This window comes from Fukomys damarensis, unplaced genomic scaffold (assembly GCF_012274545.1).
Source record: "Fukomys damarensis isolate Sample0158 unplaced genomic scaffold, DMR_v1.0_HiC HiC_scaffold_35, whole genome shotgun sequence".
NCBI lineage: Eukaryota > Metazoa > Chordata > Mammalia > Rodentia > Bathyergidae > Fukomys > Fukomys damarensis.
The window spans coordinates 30,040,272-30,057,182 of NW_022900947.1; the positions used below are offsets into that span (position 1 = coordinate 30,040,272).

At 36.8% G+C, this 16,911-nt stretch overlaps 1 protein-coding gene and 1 non-coding gene across 2 annotated transcripts in view; both read left to right on the forward strand.

Moving 5' to 3' along the window:
* The window catches only part of Klhl5 (kelch like family member 5), a 61,682-nt gene that overhangs the window by 27,053 nt on the left and 17,718 nt on the right, over positions 1-16,911 (forward strand). The window contains exons 7-8 of the mRNA XM_010625105.3: positions 12,893-13,117; positions 14,827-14,989. Of these exons, the coding sequence (XP_010623407.2) occupies positions 12,893-13,117; positions 14,827-14,989 (388 nt within the window). The remainder of the gene's footprint in view (positions 1-12,892; positions 13,118-14,826; positions 14,990-16,911) is intronic.
* LOC117284308 lies at positions 10,625-10,728 on the forward strand. Its single transcript, XR_004515376.1, has one exon. It is a non-coding gene; the product is annotated as a U6 spliceosomal RNA (small nuclear RNA).

Sequence of the window (16,911 nt, forward strand, 5' to 3'; positions counted from 1 at the left end):
AATCTAAGTTGAAAAACATTCTGCAAAATAACTTGTCTGTAGCACTAAAGGATGTCAGCATCATAAAATACAAAACTAAAGGAAAAAATTCAGACACCTTTCTAGGTCACAGGAGAATTTTAAAATGCATCATCTTGGATTTTTCTTTTGCTATAAAGATCATAATTGAAACAAATGACAATCCAAATAAGGGCTGTAGATTATATAATAGCATTATAAGATGTTAATTTCTATATCTGATGATTATAGGGTGGTTTTACTAGAGCATTTCTCCTTTTGAGGAAGACAAACTGAAATCTGTATTTAGGGGCATAGGGCCCGTGTTGTGTCTGCAACTTGCTCTTAAACAGTTCAGGAAAAAGTACATAAATATGTAGCATCTGGGAGTATGTTTTTACCATTCTTGGCAACAGTTTATTACTAATAATAAAAAACAAGAGCAATAAAGACCACATATAATTATCTGACTGCCATGTATTACCCTAAGCAGTTGCTATAAATTACTTCTCATTATACACTGATTCCCCCTTTGTATTCCTAGTACTAACCATCTACCATCCACTGACAGTGCCTTTCTGACTTCTGCTCATTTTGCTTCTTACTTTGCTCCTTCTCTTCTAGCCCCATTGCTCCTCTTATTCATCTCATAGGGCAAACATAACCTGATGTCTGGGATACTGATAGATATTTTCTGTTTCTGTCATCCTCTACTTCAATAACAAAAATGTTCACTGAGATCTCCTTTCACATGTCAGCTTACTAACATGACCACTCTGTAGTCATCTTCTTTTTTTCTTTTTTCCAGTACCAGGGATCAAACTCAGGACCTTGCGCATGTGAGGCAGGCACAGCATCACTGAGCTAAATCCCCAGCCCTATAGCCACCTCTTGCCTATTACTCTCTGAATTTTTCCTATGATTTTCTCCCTCTGAATTATGTTTCTTCGCAGCTCCTGATACATTTGTTTGTGACATCTTTTTCTTTTTTGGTACGGGGGATGGAACTCAGGTCCTTATGCTTGCAAAGCAGGTGGCAGCACACTGAGCTAAATCCCTGGCCCCTGATACATTTGTTTGTAATGTGTCTTCCTCTTCCAAGATTCAGAAAAGCAAGGTGTTTGCTTTGCACTCTTAACAGACCTGAAAATCCTGAAACAATGCTTTACACTTAAGACAGTGTCAATAAGTATTTGTCAAATAAGTGAAGGTTTTCCTTTGCCATTTCTTGTGTGAATAAAGCCCTCGATGCATCATTAATCACCTTAAAAGGTTGATTTCTTGGGGAGGGTACTGGGGGTTGAACTTGTGACCTTGTGCTTGTGAGGCAGGCAGTAACACCACAGCCCTCCTGTAGTATCTTTAAAGAATATGAAACTATGAGCTCTAGGGCAGGGATTTAGCTCAGTCTTTGTGCCTGTCTCTGCAAGTGCAAGGTCCTAAGTTTGATTCCCAGTACTGCCCCCCCAAAAAATCTATCTATCTATCTATCCCTCTATCTATGCTGTGTTGTAGTCCAGTAGGATTGGGCAAGGGAATACATTAAATACAGCACACATAACTTATAAGGCTATTTTATAATAATTACCCAAAGAGTCAAATGCCAGGAGTGCAACAGATTAACCACACAATAGAAGTCCAAAACATTCAACTGAGGGCCTAGATCCCAGCAATTTCCCACAAAAGTCCAACTAAAGGCTTATAGTACAAGGCAATGACCTCCTCTAGTCCAGCCAGTGGCCTAAAACCCAGGGCAATGTCTCATGCTTGTCATATTGAGGATCTGCACCTGAAAAGTCTGAAGGCCAGTGGTGGAAGCCAGAAAATCTATGCTCATGAGATGAAGGATCTGTGCCACCAAGCTGAGGGATCCACAATGGAGCCAGGAAGTAGTGCTCACGGTAAAGGTCAGAGCTCCCCTGATGAAAGCAGCAGCCATTCCCAGTGACAGCAAGGTCCCAAGTTCCTCCTCCAACGAGAACAGCCTAGTTTGAATCAGGAAACCCACCCGCAGCAAGCGTCTAGAAAATCAACGGATCAAGATCTTCCTCCCCAGTTCTCTTTTTATGGCTGTTGGGAACAATCCTCAGGTGGGTCCTCCACGCCCAGACCATGCTGATTCAGTTCACCTGGGCATTACAAGTTGACTATTAGTCAATCCACTACAACCTCTAGTTGAAAGTATTATATTATTGCTTCACTTTTATGTTCATGGAAGCAAAGCTATAACATCTGTTATAACATTTGATTTTATTCTCATATTTCCAAATTATATAAGATGTTCATTCTACATTCAGCTTTCACCACAAGTTTGGGGGATCCAGGGCTGGGATTTAGCACAGTGGTTCTGCTGCCTACCTTGCAAGCACAAGGACCTGAGTTCAGTCCTGCGTACCAAAAAAAAAAAAAAAAAAAAGTATTGACCTGTTTGTCTCCACCTCACCTCAGAGTTGGTGTATCCAAATCTTCTCTGACCCAAATTTGAGAACTTGGCCACATAATTTATTTTTCCTTAATTCTGGCTCAGATAAGAATTTAAAAAGCCAGGCATGATGGCACGTACCTGAAATCCCAGAACTCAGGAGGTTTCAGGTGGATCCCCATGAGTTTGAGGCCAGTCTAAATTACATAACAAGACCCTGTCTCAAAAAAAAAAAAATGGCTATTGAGAAAAAGGCAGTGACTGTATCCACTGCCCTTCTTCATAACACCTACTTTAGCTTTTGAATCATAGGTGCAAGTATTAGGTCAATTCCAGGTTTAAGGAGAACAAATAACCTATCCTTTCAGCCTTCTAGGAGATAGTTTCTTGCCTACTGTCAAGATTCCTACATACAGTGGCAAATTCCCCAAGCACAAGAAGGAACTCACATACCAAGTACCCAAAGGAAAGTTTTCATTCTCTCCTTTCAAATCTCAAATTAGGACAGTTAACACATCATCCTTTAAATGGATCTTATACCTGATTCTTTAAATTTTCACTGCCAGTCTTCTAATTCCAGTTAGCATTCTATCACCATACCTATCTTGATCATGTTAACTTAGGGTAAGTAGCAGCCATTGTGTTATTAATATGTGCCAAGCATAATGAAATATCCAAGAGCTGAATGTTATTCTTGCCCTCTTCGATAATTGAGGTCTACCAAAACTTAAGAAGTTAAGTAACTTTCCAGGAGCACACAACTGATTAGTGATGGGATCAAGGTTCAAACAGGCATTTTACTGCTGGATACCATACTCTCTGCTCCATCAACTCTTGAGTTACCATGCCACTACTCCTCAAAAAACCCAACAACCTTTATTTCTTAAAATGTAAGGTATAAATTCTTTATACTGGCTTTCAAGACATTCTGTAATCTGGCCCTTGCTGCTTGACCAACGTTATGCCTGTGTCTTTCTTAATGTTCAAATACTCTGACCTTCTAGCCTATTCAGGCTATCTTCCCTTGGTTTTACTTGATCTTTCTTACTTGATCTTATTTATTTTACTCCTCCCAGTATCTTTATAATGAACAGTTTGCATTAGTTGGATGGTAGTCAACCTATTCACTCTTAGTCTCCCAGTGTGGGGTCCAGCAAATAAGATAATAATGGTTTTAAATAGCTACTAAGAAAATATATTTAAAACATTTGTGCTTGCTTTTTTTTCTTTTTATTGAGTTTATTGGACATTTAAGGTATACAGTACAATTACATTCATTGTCGGAATCATGTACCTTTACATGACAGGTCTTTGTTCTCATTTTTTTCCTCTTATCCATGCCCTCCCTTCACCCTTCTCCCCTCCCCATTTACAAACAATTTATTTCCATTTTCTCATATTTTTTTCTTTTCCCTTATTACCTTTCCCCTACCCTTCCCACTTTCCCAATGCATTTAGCCCCTTTGTTCCTATTTCACATGGTCAATTATATCATTAGGATCTTATGTACTATTATAGTTTATTCACACCAGAGAAACTATTCGGTATTTACACATGTGTGACTTATTTATTTCACTTAGGAGTATATCCTCCATATATATCCATTTTCCTATGAATGAATCTAATTTCTCATTCTTTATGGCTGAGTAGTATTCCATTTTATAGAAAAACCACATCTTCTTTATCCAGTTTCCAACTGATGGGCAAATGGGCTGTTTCCAAATTTTAGCTATTACAAACTGTGCTGCTATAAACATTGGTGTGCATATATCACTGTGATATGATTCTTTTCATTCTTTTGGAAAGATACCCAGCAGAGCGATGGCTGGGTCAAATGGAACCTGTATTCCTAGCTCTTTGCAGCATCTCCATATTGATTTCCATACTGGTTGCACCAGTCTGCACTCCGACCAACAATGGAGAAGGGTTCCTTTCTCCCTGCAACCCTGCCAACATTTGTTATTGATTGATTTCTTGAGAGCAGCCATTCTTTGTGGGGTGAGGTGGAATCTCAGTGTTGTTTTCATCTGCATCTCTCGAATGACCAGTGATGTGGAATATTTTTTCATATATTTACTTGCTGCTTTTACTTCTTTGTCTGAGAAATGTCTGTTCATTTCAGTTGCCCATTTATGAATTGGGTCTTTATATTTGGGGGAGCTGATTGTTCTGAGTTCTTTATATATTCTCAATAGTAGTCCTTTGTCTGAGGATCAGCTGGTAAAAACTTTTTCCCACATTGTAGGTTGTCTCTTAGTTCTCTTGATGGTTTCTTTTACAGTACAGAAACTTTTTAATAAGATGAGATCCCACTTGATTCTTTGTGCTAGTTCCCGTGCTACTGAGGATTTGTTCATAAAGTCTTGTCCTATGCCAATGTCTTCAAGAGTTCTGCTTAACTTACCTTCCAGCAAGTTTAATGTTTCTGTTTTAATATTTAGATCTTTAATCTACTTGGATTTTAATTTAGTGCATGGTGAAAGATAAGGGTCTACTTTTAATCTTTGGTAGGTTGAAATCCAGTTTTTCCAACACCATTTATTAAAGAGGCTATCTTTCCTCCACTGAGGATGGTCAGCTCCTTTGTCAAAGATGACATCGCTGAGTACATCTGGATTTGTTTTTGTGTCTTCCACTCTGTTCCACTGATCCTCAGATCTGTTTCTTTGCCAGTACCATGCTGTTTTTATCACAGTGGCTTTTTAGTATAGTTTCAAATTGGGAATTGCTTTACCCACTGCCATGTGTCTGTTGCCTACGATGGCTTTTGCTATTCTAGGTCTCTTCTGATTCCAAATGAATTTTTGGTTTCTTTTTTCTAGTTCTGTGAAATACAGTGTTGGAATTTCAATTGGCATTGCATTGAATCTGTATAGCAGTTTTGGTAGTGTGGCCATTTTCACTATGCTGATTGTTCTTACCCAAGAGCAGGGGATATTTTCCATTTTCTTATATCCTCCTCGATCTCTTTTTTCAGAGTGCTGTAGTTTTCATTGTAGAGGTCTTTTGCTTCTTTTCTTAGATTGATTCCTAGATACTTCATTTTTTTTTATGCTATTGTGAAAGGAATTATTTCCCTAATTTATCTCTCAGTGAGTCTGTTATTTGTATACAAGAAGGCTATTGATTTTTGGGTGTTGACCTTGTATCCAGCTACTCTACTAAAAGTGTCAATTAAGTCTAGAAGTCTTTTGGTAGAGTTTGTTGGGTCTTCAATGTAGAGTATAATATCGTCAGCAAATAATGACAATTTAACTTCTTCCTTTCCTATCTTTATTGCTTTCATTTCTTTCTCTTGTCTAATTGCTATGGCTAATATTTCCAGAACTATATCAAAAAGGAATGGTGATAGTGGGCATCCTTGTCTTGTTCCTGATTTTAACATGAAGGTTTTCAGTTTTTGTCCATTTAATATGATGTTGGCTGTTGAATTTTCATAGATAGCCTTTATTAAGTTGAGATATAGACCATCTATTCCAATTTTTTGCAGGGTTTTTATCATGAATGGGTGTTGAATTTTATCAAATGCTTTTGCTGCATCTATTGAGAGGATCATATGATTTTTGTCCTTGACTCTGTTAATATAGTGTATTACATTTATTGACTTACGTATGTTGAACCATCCTTGCATCGCTAGAATAAATCTGACTTGGTCAGGATGTATAATCTTGATGATCCTCTGTATTCTGTTTGCTAGTATCTTATTAAGGATTTTTGAATCTATATTCATTAAGGAGATTTGTCTGTAGTTCTCTTTTTAGTTGTGTCTTTTGCTGGTTTGGGAATCAAAGTGATACTTGCTTCCAGTAATGAGTTTGGAAGTATTGCTTCCCTTTCAATTTCATTGGAAAGTCTGAAGAGTAATGGCAGTAGTTCTTCTCTAAATATCTTGTAAAATTCAGCTGTGAATCCATCAGGACCTGGGCTTTTCTTTGTTGGTAAGTTTTTAATTACATTTTCAATTTCACTGATTGTGATTGGGGTGTTTAAAATGTTTTTATCTTCTTTGTTCAACTTTGGTAATTCATCAGTATCTAGAAATCTGTCTATTTCTTCTGTGTTTTCCATTTTGTTAGAGTACAGTTTCTCAAAGTAGTATTGATTATCCTCTGGATTTCTGTTGGATCTGTTCTGACTTCACCTTTTTCATTCCTAATTGCATGGATCTGAGCCTTTTCTTTCCTTTTTTTGATAAGGTTAGCTAAGGGTTTATCAATTTTATTTATTCTTTCAAATACCAACTCTTTGATTCATTTATTTTTTGTATCGTTTTCTTAGTTTCCATTGCATTGATTTCTGCTCTTATCTTTATAATTTCCTCTCTTGTTCAAGCTTTGGGTTTTTCTTGCTCTTGTTTTTCTAGGAGTCTAAGATTCATCTTTAGGTAATTTTCATCTAGGTTGTTTATTTGCACTCACTCTGTTTTCCTAGTGTGGGCATTCAGTGCTATGTATATTCCTTGTAGAACTGCTTTCATTGTGTCCCATAGATTCCTGTATGTTGTATTGGCATTTTCATTCATTTGTAAAAATTGTCTGATTTCTTCCTTAATTTCCTCTGTGATCCATTGATCATTCAGGAGATTGTTCAGTTTCCATGTGTTTGTGAAGTTCCTGTGGTTTCTTGTGGTATTGATCTCCAGCTTGATTGCACTATGATCTGATAATATACAGGGAATAACTTCGATTCTTTTTCATGTATTCAAACCTGTTCTGTGAGCTAGTATGTGATCTATCTTGGAGAATGACCCATGTGCAGCCGAAAAGAATGTATATTCTGATTTTGTGGGATGGAACACTCTATAAATGTCTATTAAGTCCATGCTTTCAAAGGCTTGGTTCCATTCTAGTATTTCGTTGTTGACTTTTGGCCTAGATGATCTGTCTATTTGTGAAAGTGGGGTATTCACATCCCCCACTACAATTGTATTAGTGCTTATTTGGTTTTTCATGTTTCTTAATATTTCTTTTATATAGTTGGGGGTATTAGTATTTAGTGCATGTATGTTTATGATTGTCATCTCTTCTTCTTGAATTGTTCCCTTTACAAGGATGTAGTGGCCTTCTTTGTCTCTTTTAATCAGTTTTGGTTTGAAATTTATCTGAGAATAAGATTGCTACCCCTACTTTTTTCTGGGCTCCTGTCACATGGAGAATTGTTTTCCATCCTTTCATTTTCAGTCTATGGACCTCTTTTTGCACTAGGTGTGTTTCTTGTATACAGCATATTGTTGGCTTTTGCTTCTTAATCCATTCTGCCAATCTATTTCTCTTGATTGGTGAGTTGAGGCCAATAACATTGATGGTTATAACTGATGTGTACTGACTTATTATTGTCCTGTTATTGGCCTTTTGTTGACTCTTTTTACTTTTTCGCCTTCTCCTTTTAGATTCTTGCCTTGCCTATTTGATTGGGCCTCATGGTGTTGTTACCTTCATTGTCTTTTTCTAGGATATTGTTTAGAATGGCTTGTAGTGCTGGTTTGGTATTCATGTAGTTTCTCAGGTGTTCTTTGCCATGGAAGTGTCTTATTTCCCCATCCATTTTGAAAGAGAGTTTTGCAGGATACTTCAATCTAGGTTGGAGGTTGTTTTCTTTTACTACATGAAATATCTCACTCCAGGCTCTCCTTGACCTAAGGGTTTGTGTTGAAAAGTCTGCTGTGATTCTGATGGGCTTTCCTTTGCATGTGATTTGTTTCTTTTCTCTTACTGCTTGTAGTATTTTGTTCTTCTGTTGGGTTCCTGGGATCTTGATTATTATATGTCTAGGTGTAGATTTTTTGATTGTAGCTAGTTGGTGTCCTATATGCCTCACTTATCTAAATGTCTAATTCTTCCCCTCTGTTTGGGAAGTTTTCTGTCATTAATTCTGTGAACAGCTTTTTTAAGTCATTTGCATTTTCTCCTGCTACTTCATAGATTCCTATCAGTCTTATGTTATTCTTCTTCGCATCATCTAGGAGTTGTTGGATTGATTTCTCATGATCCCCTACTGTTTTTAAGAGACCTCTCTTTTCATGGTCACTGACTGCAATCTTATCTTCTATATCTGAGAGTCTATCTTTTCATTCTTTTATTCTGTTGCATACACTTTCAATAGAGTGTTTAATCTCCTGGATATCTGTTTGAATCTGTCTTACGGATTCCATTTCTTTCCTATGTTGGGTGTTTATTGTTTCCATTTCTTTCTTATGCTGGGCCTTCATGGCTTCTGTCGTGGTCCTGAGCTCATCTATTTTTTTGTCAGTTTCTGTCTAGAGTCTTGAATCATGACTTTCATTTTGTTCACCATCTCTATGGTTATTTGGGCAATTATCTCTGTTTTGAGTTTTTCTAGAGCCTGATTGATCTGTTTTGTTACTTCCTGTGCTTTGCATTCAAGGTGTCCTGGTGGTTCACTATTGGCCTTTTCATCCTCATTTGCTCTACTGTTTGCCATTGATGAACTGGAAATCTGTCTTTGTCTCTTGCTTAAGTGTTTTCTCATTTTTATTTTTGTTGTTGGGCTGTCCTTTGTTTAATCTCTGGGTTATCACCCAAATCTTCCTGATATAGTTGCACCCTAGCTTCTGTGTCTCTAATGACCCACAGACATTCTCATCTTCATAACATCAGGGAAAACAGCTTATCAAGTAAATCACAATCCTCTATCCCAACTGATACAATCAGCAACACAATATGATCAAGCACAACTTGGAAACTGACAACTTGTAGTAGTCACTAATCTATCACCCTTAAACCATGTGAATTAAATTGAAATCAAGAAGCAGTCCAAAACATGTCTGCGGTGAAAAAACTTTTCAATGTAGTATATTTACCATTTAGGATGGGGGCTCAGAGAGACCTAGGACGAGAGGAGTAGATAAGTAAAAGAATTACAGAAGGTTTCAAGTGAGGCCAGAGGACATAGAATGACCACACAATATTCAGGAAACTGTTAAATTCAAAAGGGATAGACAGAGTAGAAGTACAAGGACAAGAATATATCCCCTTAACAGTAATAGGGGCTCACTTTCCCTTGAAATCACTGATCCCTGTGTGAGGTAGAATGACAGAAGAATAGAACATAAAAAGAAAAGAGAAAAAATGATAAAAGAAGAAATCTGAGTTAGGGCAGGAGCAGAAACAGAAAGGGAAATGAGGGATAATATGGTGGAGCAAGAGACTGAGTTGGAGAAAGGATAAAAAAGAGAAAGAGTTTGCAGAGTGGAATGAGGAAAACAAAGAAAAAAATGATTTGAAGGGCCTCTTTCAGACTATATCTCTGCTGTCATAATATACAACATGCAGAGCCATGTTGCAGAACCAAGACCCCTGATCTCAGCTAGCTGATGGCAGAACTCCATGACGCAGACTGACCTCAGGCTGCAAGGCCCAGATTGAGTTCCCCAACCTCTTGAACGGTTGAACTTCACACCATTTTACTACAGATTTCCTACACCCTTTCTTTAAAGATGTTCAAAGTGGGGAACTCAGAAAAATACCCTTTATGACCACCTCTGCCTCAGCAGAGTGGGTCCAAAGGCTGGCACAATCAGGAGGTCTGAGAGTGTCAGGGGTGTTGGGGGAGTTGTGGGGGTTCAGAGGCCCCTGTGCAGCTACCTTCTTGGTGCTGGAACGATGGCAGCACCCGGCAGGAGAGGGCATGGCTGTCCTTCCCAGGGTCCTGGCCCAAGCAGGCCCTCCTGGCGCTGGAGTGATGGAGGCACCTGGCAGGAGAGGGCATGGCTTGTGCTTGCTTTTTAATGGTTAATCCTTCCATATAAATTAGAGACATTCTATTCTTTTACATAAAACTTTACAATTACTAGGTTTTTGTTCTTTTTGGCTGGTTGGGGTTTTTTATGATATAAATTTGTGGCTATGCTTTAATATTTAATGTTTTGCATGTTATGTTTGAAATTAGCAACAGTTTTAGTTTCCACTTCATAACACTATGATGCTACTTAATGAACTGGATATAAAAGAAATAATTTAAAATTCAAAAGAAAAAATATTTCGTAAACTTATTAGTGAGGAGAGATAATTAGCTTTTTATTTGATGGAAGTTTTTATTTGACTTGATTAATTTGATAGATGTTAAGACTCTATTTGGAATAATGAATTTACTATTTCTTACATCCAGTAATCTAAGTTTATGAATGAAATTTTATTATAGCTAAAATATATAAAGAAAGATTATTCAAATTTAAAAACATTTTGAGTGCTCACTTTGGCAGCACATATACTAAAATTGGAATGATACAGAAATTTGCATGGCCCCTGCACAAGGATGACATGCAAATTCGTGAAGCGTTCCATATTTTTAAAAATATGAGAAAAGGAAAAAATAGAAACAAAGTGTTTGTAAATGGGGGTGGTGTGAAGGGAGGGCAGGGGTAAGGGGAAAAAATGCAAACCAATACCTGTCATGTAAAGATATAAGATCCCAATGATAAATGTAACTGTACTGTATACTTAAAAAGTACCAATAAACTCAATGAGAAAAGTAAATAAAAACATTTTGAATGCTTCCTTTGTAGAAGGGATTCTATTTGGTGTTGCCAAGAATATACAGGTGGACACAGTTATTTGGGTATCAATTCCAAATAATTTAGGATTTAGAAGCGTAAATAAAAATATTGAATTATAATATCTATAGGTAAAATAAAACTCTAAATTTTAGGATATTGGCAATATTACCAGTGCTGTGATGACCTAATGTAATAAATACTTTAGAATGAATGTTCATTGTGATCATGATTCTGTAAAAGCTAGTACTGGTTATATGTTATATTAGAAGCTTAGGAGAGAGAAGAGGTTTTTAATTGAATCCTTTGTTATTAGGGGCTCTTTTTTCCATGGTGGTGCTTTTTTTTTTAAAACCCCTATTAGTTTCACTTCATAAAGAGAATTTTAAAAGTTCTGATTAAGATGTAATATGTATATGTACCAATTCCTCAAGAAGAATAAAATAAAATAAATATATATAAATAACCATTTCCTGTTGGAAAAATAAACATTAAACCCCTTCTCCCCCAAAAATTTAGGAATTTTCCAGTGTTTGTTTGTTTGTTTGTTTGTTTGTTTTGGCAAAGAAGGTGGCAGAACCACTGAGCTAAATCCCCAACAAAATTTAGGAATTTTCCAGTGTTTGTTTGTTTGTTTGTTTGTTTTGGCAAAGAAGGTGGCAGAACCACTGAGCTAAATCCCCAGCCCTCAGTTTTTTGTTTTTTGTTTTTTTAATGTAGGCATTATCAACCAGAAACTTCCTTCACTCACAGTTCCCAAAGGACATGACCTCTTGTCCTTGTCATTGGTGATGGTTCTTCTCTTCCTCTGAAAGTCAGATGTCTGCCACTACTTTACTGTCCTTTCTTGCCTCCTCAGGAACCTGATACTGCTAATTGTGTATTCCTTTTATCTGTATTTTCAGCTTCATTCTTCTCAACTAGATTAAGCAGCTCAGGTTTTCCAGTTTTAAAAACAAAACAAAACCCCTTCAACCTATCTATCTCTTCTTCAGTATAGCAAAACATCTCAAAAGCATCCTCTGTGCTAACCATCTGTGTTTTCTCACCTCCTAAGCATGTATCAGCCACTCAAATAAGGAGTTTTCCCTAAAGTCATCAGTGACTTTGTCTTAGTTACTTTTCTCATTGCTGAGACTAAATACCCAAAGTTAAAGGAGGAAAACTGTATTTTGGCCCATAGTTTGTAGAGGTTTCAGTACACATTTGGCTGGCTCCAAGGCAGGGAGTCATAGTACAGGGGCAGCACAGAGGAGAAATAGTCCATGGTGGGCAGAAGGCAGCAAAGCAGTGAAGTAGCAGGTGATGGCAACAGCCCTTTTTCTTTCCCTTACATTCTAGCCAGGCTACACACCCTTAGGGCAGGTAACACTCACAGTCAGTGTGTGCCTTCCCATTATCAAAACCCAGCACTATGCCAAACCAGTTAGTGGACTTATTTAATTATCACACATCCTTGATCCTAGCATCATACACCCTAGCTCCAGCCATCTGAAAAGCCCTGCCTGTGACCACATGAAGCTCTGGGGGGACATCTAGGCACAAACCATAATAGTCTCATGTAGCTAAATCCAGCAATACTTTTTAGTCTTCATCTTACTTGATGCTCTCAGTGGCATTTGGTTCTGTTAGCAGACCTACGTGCCATAAACCTTTTACCTGGCTCCCCTGGCATTAAACTCCTGCTTTTCTATCCAGGTCACACTGTTGCTTCTTGGCTCCCTTTGATAAATAATCCTTGCCTACTTGATTGTTTATTACTGGGACCTGGTGTGTATCCTAGAGAATGATAGGAGATGAGGTAACATATGGTGGGGGCAATGTCATTCAGGGGTTTCATAGGAAACCATGAAAGCATATTGAAAGTGCTAATGAAATTATACTTTTATATGTACAGTTTCTTAAAATTATCAATCTTGGTAGAATTTTTATTTATATAATTTCTGTATATTACAATTCAGGTGCAACAAGCATTGAAAAGTATGATCTCCGTACAAATATGTGGACTCCTGTGGCGACTATGAATGGGAGAAGGCTACAATTTGGAGTTGCAGTGTTAGATGACAAACTGTTTGTGGTTGGAGGGAGAGATGGACTGAAGACTTTGAATACTGTAGAGTGCTACAATCCCAAAACAAAAACTTGGAGTGTGATGCCGCCTATGTCCACACATAGACATGGCCTCGGTAAGTCTAAGTGCTCATTCACTCATAACGTCATATGTTACATTCCCACAGCAGCTTACATTCTGTACTAGGCAGAAGACTGATGGGGTGGCTGAGGGTTTCAAAAGCAGTGAGAGAAGACAAGTCCCAGGGCACAAGTTTTCAAGCCTCTGCTCACATGTTTGCTAATGTCTCACTGGCCAAAACAAATCACACGGGCAAGTTCAGATTCAGTAAACAGAGAAACAGGTACCTGCTCTTCACAAAAGGAGCTGCAGAGTCACATTGAAAGAGATATAAATTCAAAGGAACAATTTTTGGTTATATTGTCAATGTATTATAGTTTGGAAAAAGTTTAAATAGTTACAGTTAGGAATTTGAAAAGTCATCATGAAGGATAGATGGATAGCAAGGAAAGTGTAGTTGATGTCTCTTAAGGATGAATAAGACCCAAAAATTTAGGCTTACCATAAAATCCAGGGTTGATAAAAGAGATATAAATTCAAAGGAACAATTTTTGGTTATATTGTCAATGTATTATAGTTTGGAAAAAGTTTAAATAGTTACAGTTAGGAATTTGAAAAGTCATCATGAAGGATAGATGGATAGCAAGGAAAGTGTAGTTGATGTCTCTTAAGGATGAATAAGACCCAAAAATTTAGGCTTACCATAAAATCCAGGGTTGATAAAATATAAATATAATTTAACTGCATTCTTCATTTCCCACACCTTGGGGTAGGAAATTTAATTCTAATTTAGAGTAAATCTTTCTTAGCACTTAGGCTATAATTACTCAAGTAGTCCAGCTAGTTTTGTACACTGGATTGTATATGAAGTACTACCCTTAGCCTAGGTAAAGACATTGAACTTCAGCAAGTTCAGAAGAGGTTGATCAGTAGATCAGACTCTTCTTTAAGCACTAATTTGAAATTTTTATTCCATTCATTCAAGACATCTTTGTTTTTACTTTGTAATTTATTTTATAATAAATGATACAGATTTGAACTTAAAAATTTTTAGGAAATACTCTCTCTTCATATGTGGGAATTATATGAAGATTTCACTTGAAAAGATGCTTCTGCTGCTAAACTTTTTTTCAAAGCTGTTATTTAAGGAGTTTAATTAGATGGACACATTTTCTTCTAGCCCCTTGATTAAAAAATACTAATTTGAAATTTTTATTCCATTCATTCAAGACATCTTTGTTTTTACTTTGTAATTTACTTTATAATAAATGATACAGATATGAACTTAAAAATTTTTAGGAAATACTCTATCTCTTCATATGTGGGAATTATATGAAGATTTCACTTGAAAAGATGCTTCTGCTGCTAAACTTTTTTTCAAAGCTGTTATTTAAGGAGTTTAATTAGATGGACACATTTTCTTCTAGCCCCTTGATTAATGATATATAGTTATATATATTTATATATATATTATTTAAACAATTTAATATCTGTTATATGATAATACAACAGTGATATTTTTACATGATCAAATATATACGTATAATCTCTGACAGTACAGATGGGACACAGTATATAACAAGTGAGTAAAATAATATGTTGGTTGGGTTATGCATGAATGGCAAAGATTTTTAATTTCTAAGGCATGAACTTTTTTGATGGTTACATGTATGTCTTTAAGGTATATTGTACTTCTGTTTCAATTAAAATGTGAATTTTGAGTTAAGCAGCAATCCTTAGGTTATGGACTCTTTCTCCTTGCAGGTGTGGCTGTGCTGGAAGGCCCCATGTATGCAGTCGGAGGACATGATGGCTGGAGCTACCTGAACACGGTCGAAAGATGGGACCCACAGGCTCGCCAGTGGAACTTTGTTGCCACTATGTCCACTCCCAGAAGCACAGTAGGTGTGGCAGTACTGAGTGGAAAGTAAGGAAATACTTAAAGTTCCCTTTAAAATGCAGTAAACTAAATAAATTATTACATAGAGAAATAGTTTGATTTGAAGAAATTTAAAATAACACCTTTTTTTAATAATAGGAGTAAATTTGCTATTTTCTAAAAGAACACAAATAGAGACAGAATTGTCATGCCAAGGATTATCGGTAATCCTACGAGACAGGGCTTACGGATAATGAAAGTCAGGAAGGTGGAGGTTAAATGACCTTTCCACAGTCACAAAGTAAGTGGTAAACCCACAGTCTGGTTCAAGAGTTTAAGCTGTAGAGCTAGCCATGGTGGCCCACACTGTATTGCCAGACCTTGAAAAGTTGAGGCAGGAGGATCACCACAAGTTCAAGGCCAGCTTGAGCTGCATAATGAGTGTTTTGTTAATTCCTTTACTTTTATTAGTACATATTTGCAATACATGCATTTCCAGTCATCTTAAGTAGTGGGTACATGTACATAATACATCTTGATTTTTTTTTCAACCCCTTTCCCTTCCCTCCCTGTCCCTCCTCCTCTAATTTCCCTTAACCATTTTCGTTCTTGTTGATGTTACTAATCTTAGCTCATGTTTATGGTATATCGTGTTTACATTCATGAGGTTATTAGGTTCCTATACATGATTTATCATTCTACTTATTTCCCCTTTCCCTCCTCCTCATTCTTGGTGTCTTGGACTCCATCCCATTTGCAAAAAATCCATCCCCTTGTCTGCTTTTATCCATCCTTTGTTATTCTCCTTGATTGTACTTTGCCTTGTTCAAATGAGGGATAGCATATGGGTTTTTTGTTTGTTTGTTTATTTTGGTACTGGGGATCGAACTCAGATCCTTATGCTTGCAAGGCAGGCAGCAGAACCATTGAGCTAGATCCCCAGCCCATTGCATATGGTATTTAAGCTTGTGTGTCTGCTTTATTTCTCTCAGAATTATATTTTACAAGCGCATCCATTTTCCTACAAATGTCTCAGGTTTGTCATTCTTTATATCTGACTAGTATTCCATTATATGTAGCTACCACATTCTCTTTATCCAGTCATCTTTTCATGATGATAACATATACAGGCTACTCCCAGGATTTAGCTATTATGAGTTGTGCTACTATAAATATTGGTATGCATGTTTCAGTGTAGTCTAATATCTTAAGTTCTTTGAGTACGATACATAGCAGAGGGATAGCTGGGTCATATGGAATTTCTAATTTTAGTTCTTTGAGAAATCTCCATACTGATTTCCATAATGGTTAGTTCTTATTTCCACCAACATTGTAGGAAGGTTCCGTTTTCACCACTGCTCAGCATTTGTTTTTATTTTTGGTTTTGTTTTTTTGAGACAGGGTCTCACTGGTTTAGGTTGAACTCACTGTGTAGCCCAGGCTGGCCTCGAACCTGCAACAATCCTCTTGCCTCATCCTCCTGAGTGCTAAGATTATAGATATGCACCACCATATCCAACTATATTTTGATTTCTTGATGATTACCATTCTTTCTGGTGTAAGATGGAATCTTAGCATTGTTTTAATTTGCATTTTTGTAATGGCCAGAGATGTTGAACATTTTTTCATATTTTGGCCATTTGTATTTCTTCCTCTGAGAAGTATCTGTTTATTTCACTAGCCCATTTCTTTACTGGATGCTCTAATTTTTTTAAACTTTATTTTAGGTGATCTAATATTTTTTTTAGTTCTTTATATATGCTGGATATTAATCCTCTCTCTGAGGAATAGTTTAAGCCCAGCCTGAACTACATAGTGAGAGCCTGTCTCAAAAGAACAACAACAAAAAAGAGTTTCATGCTCATACCAGTGTGTATTTTATCTATTTTAAGACACATTTTAACATCTCAAATTTCAGCACATCATGTAGCCAGTGGTGATTTATATACATATATATACATGCATATATA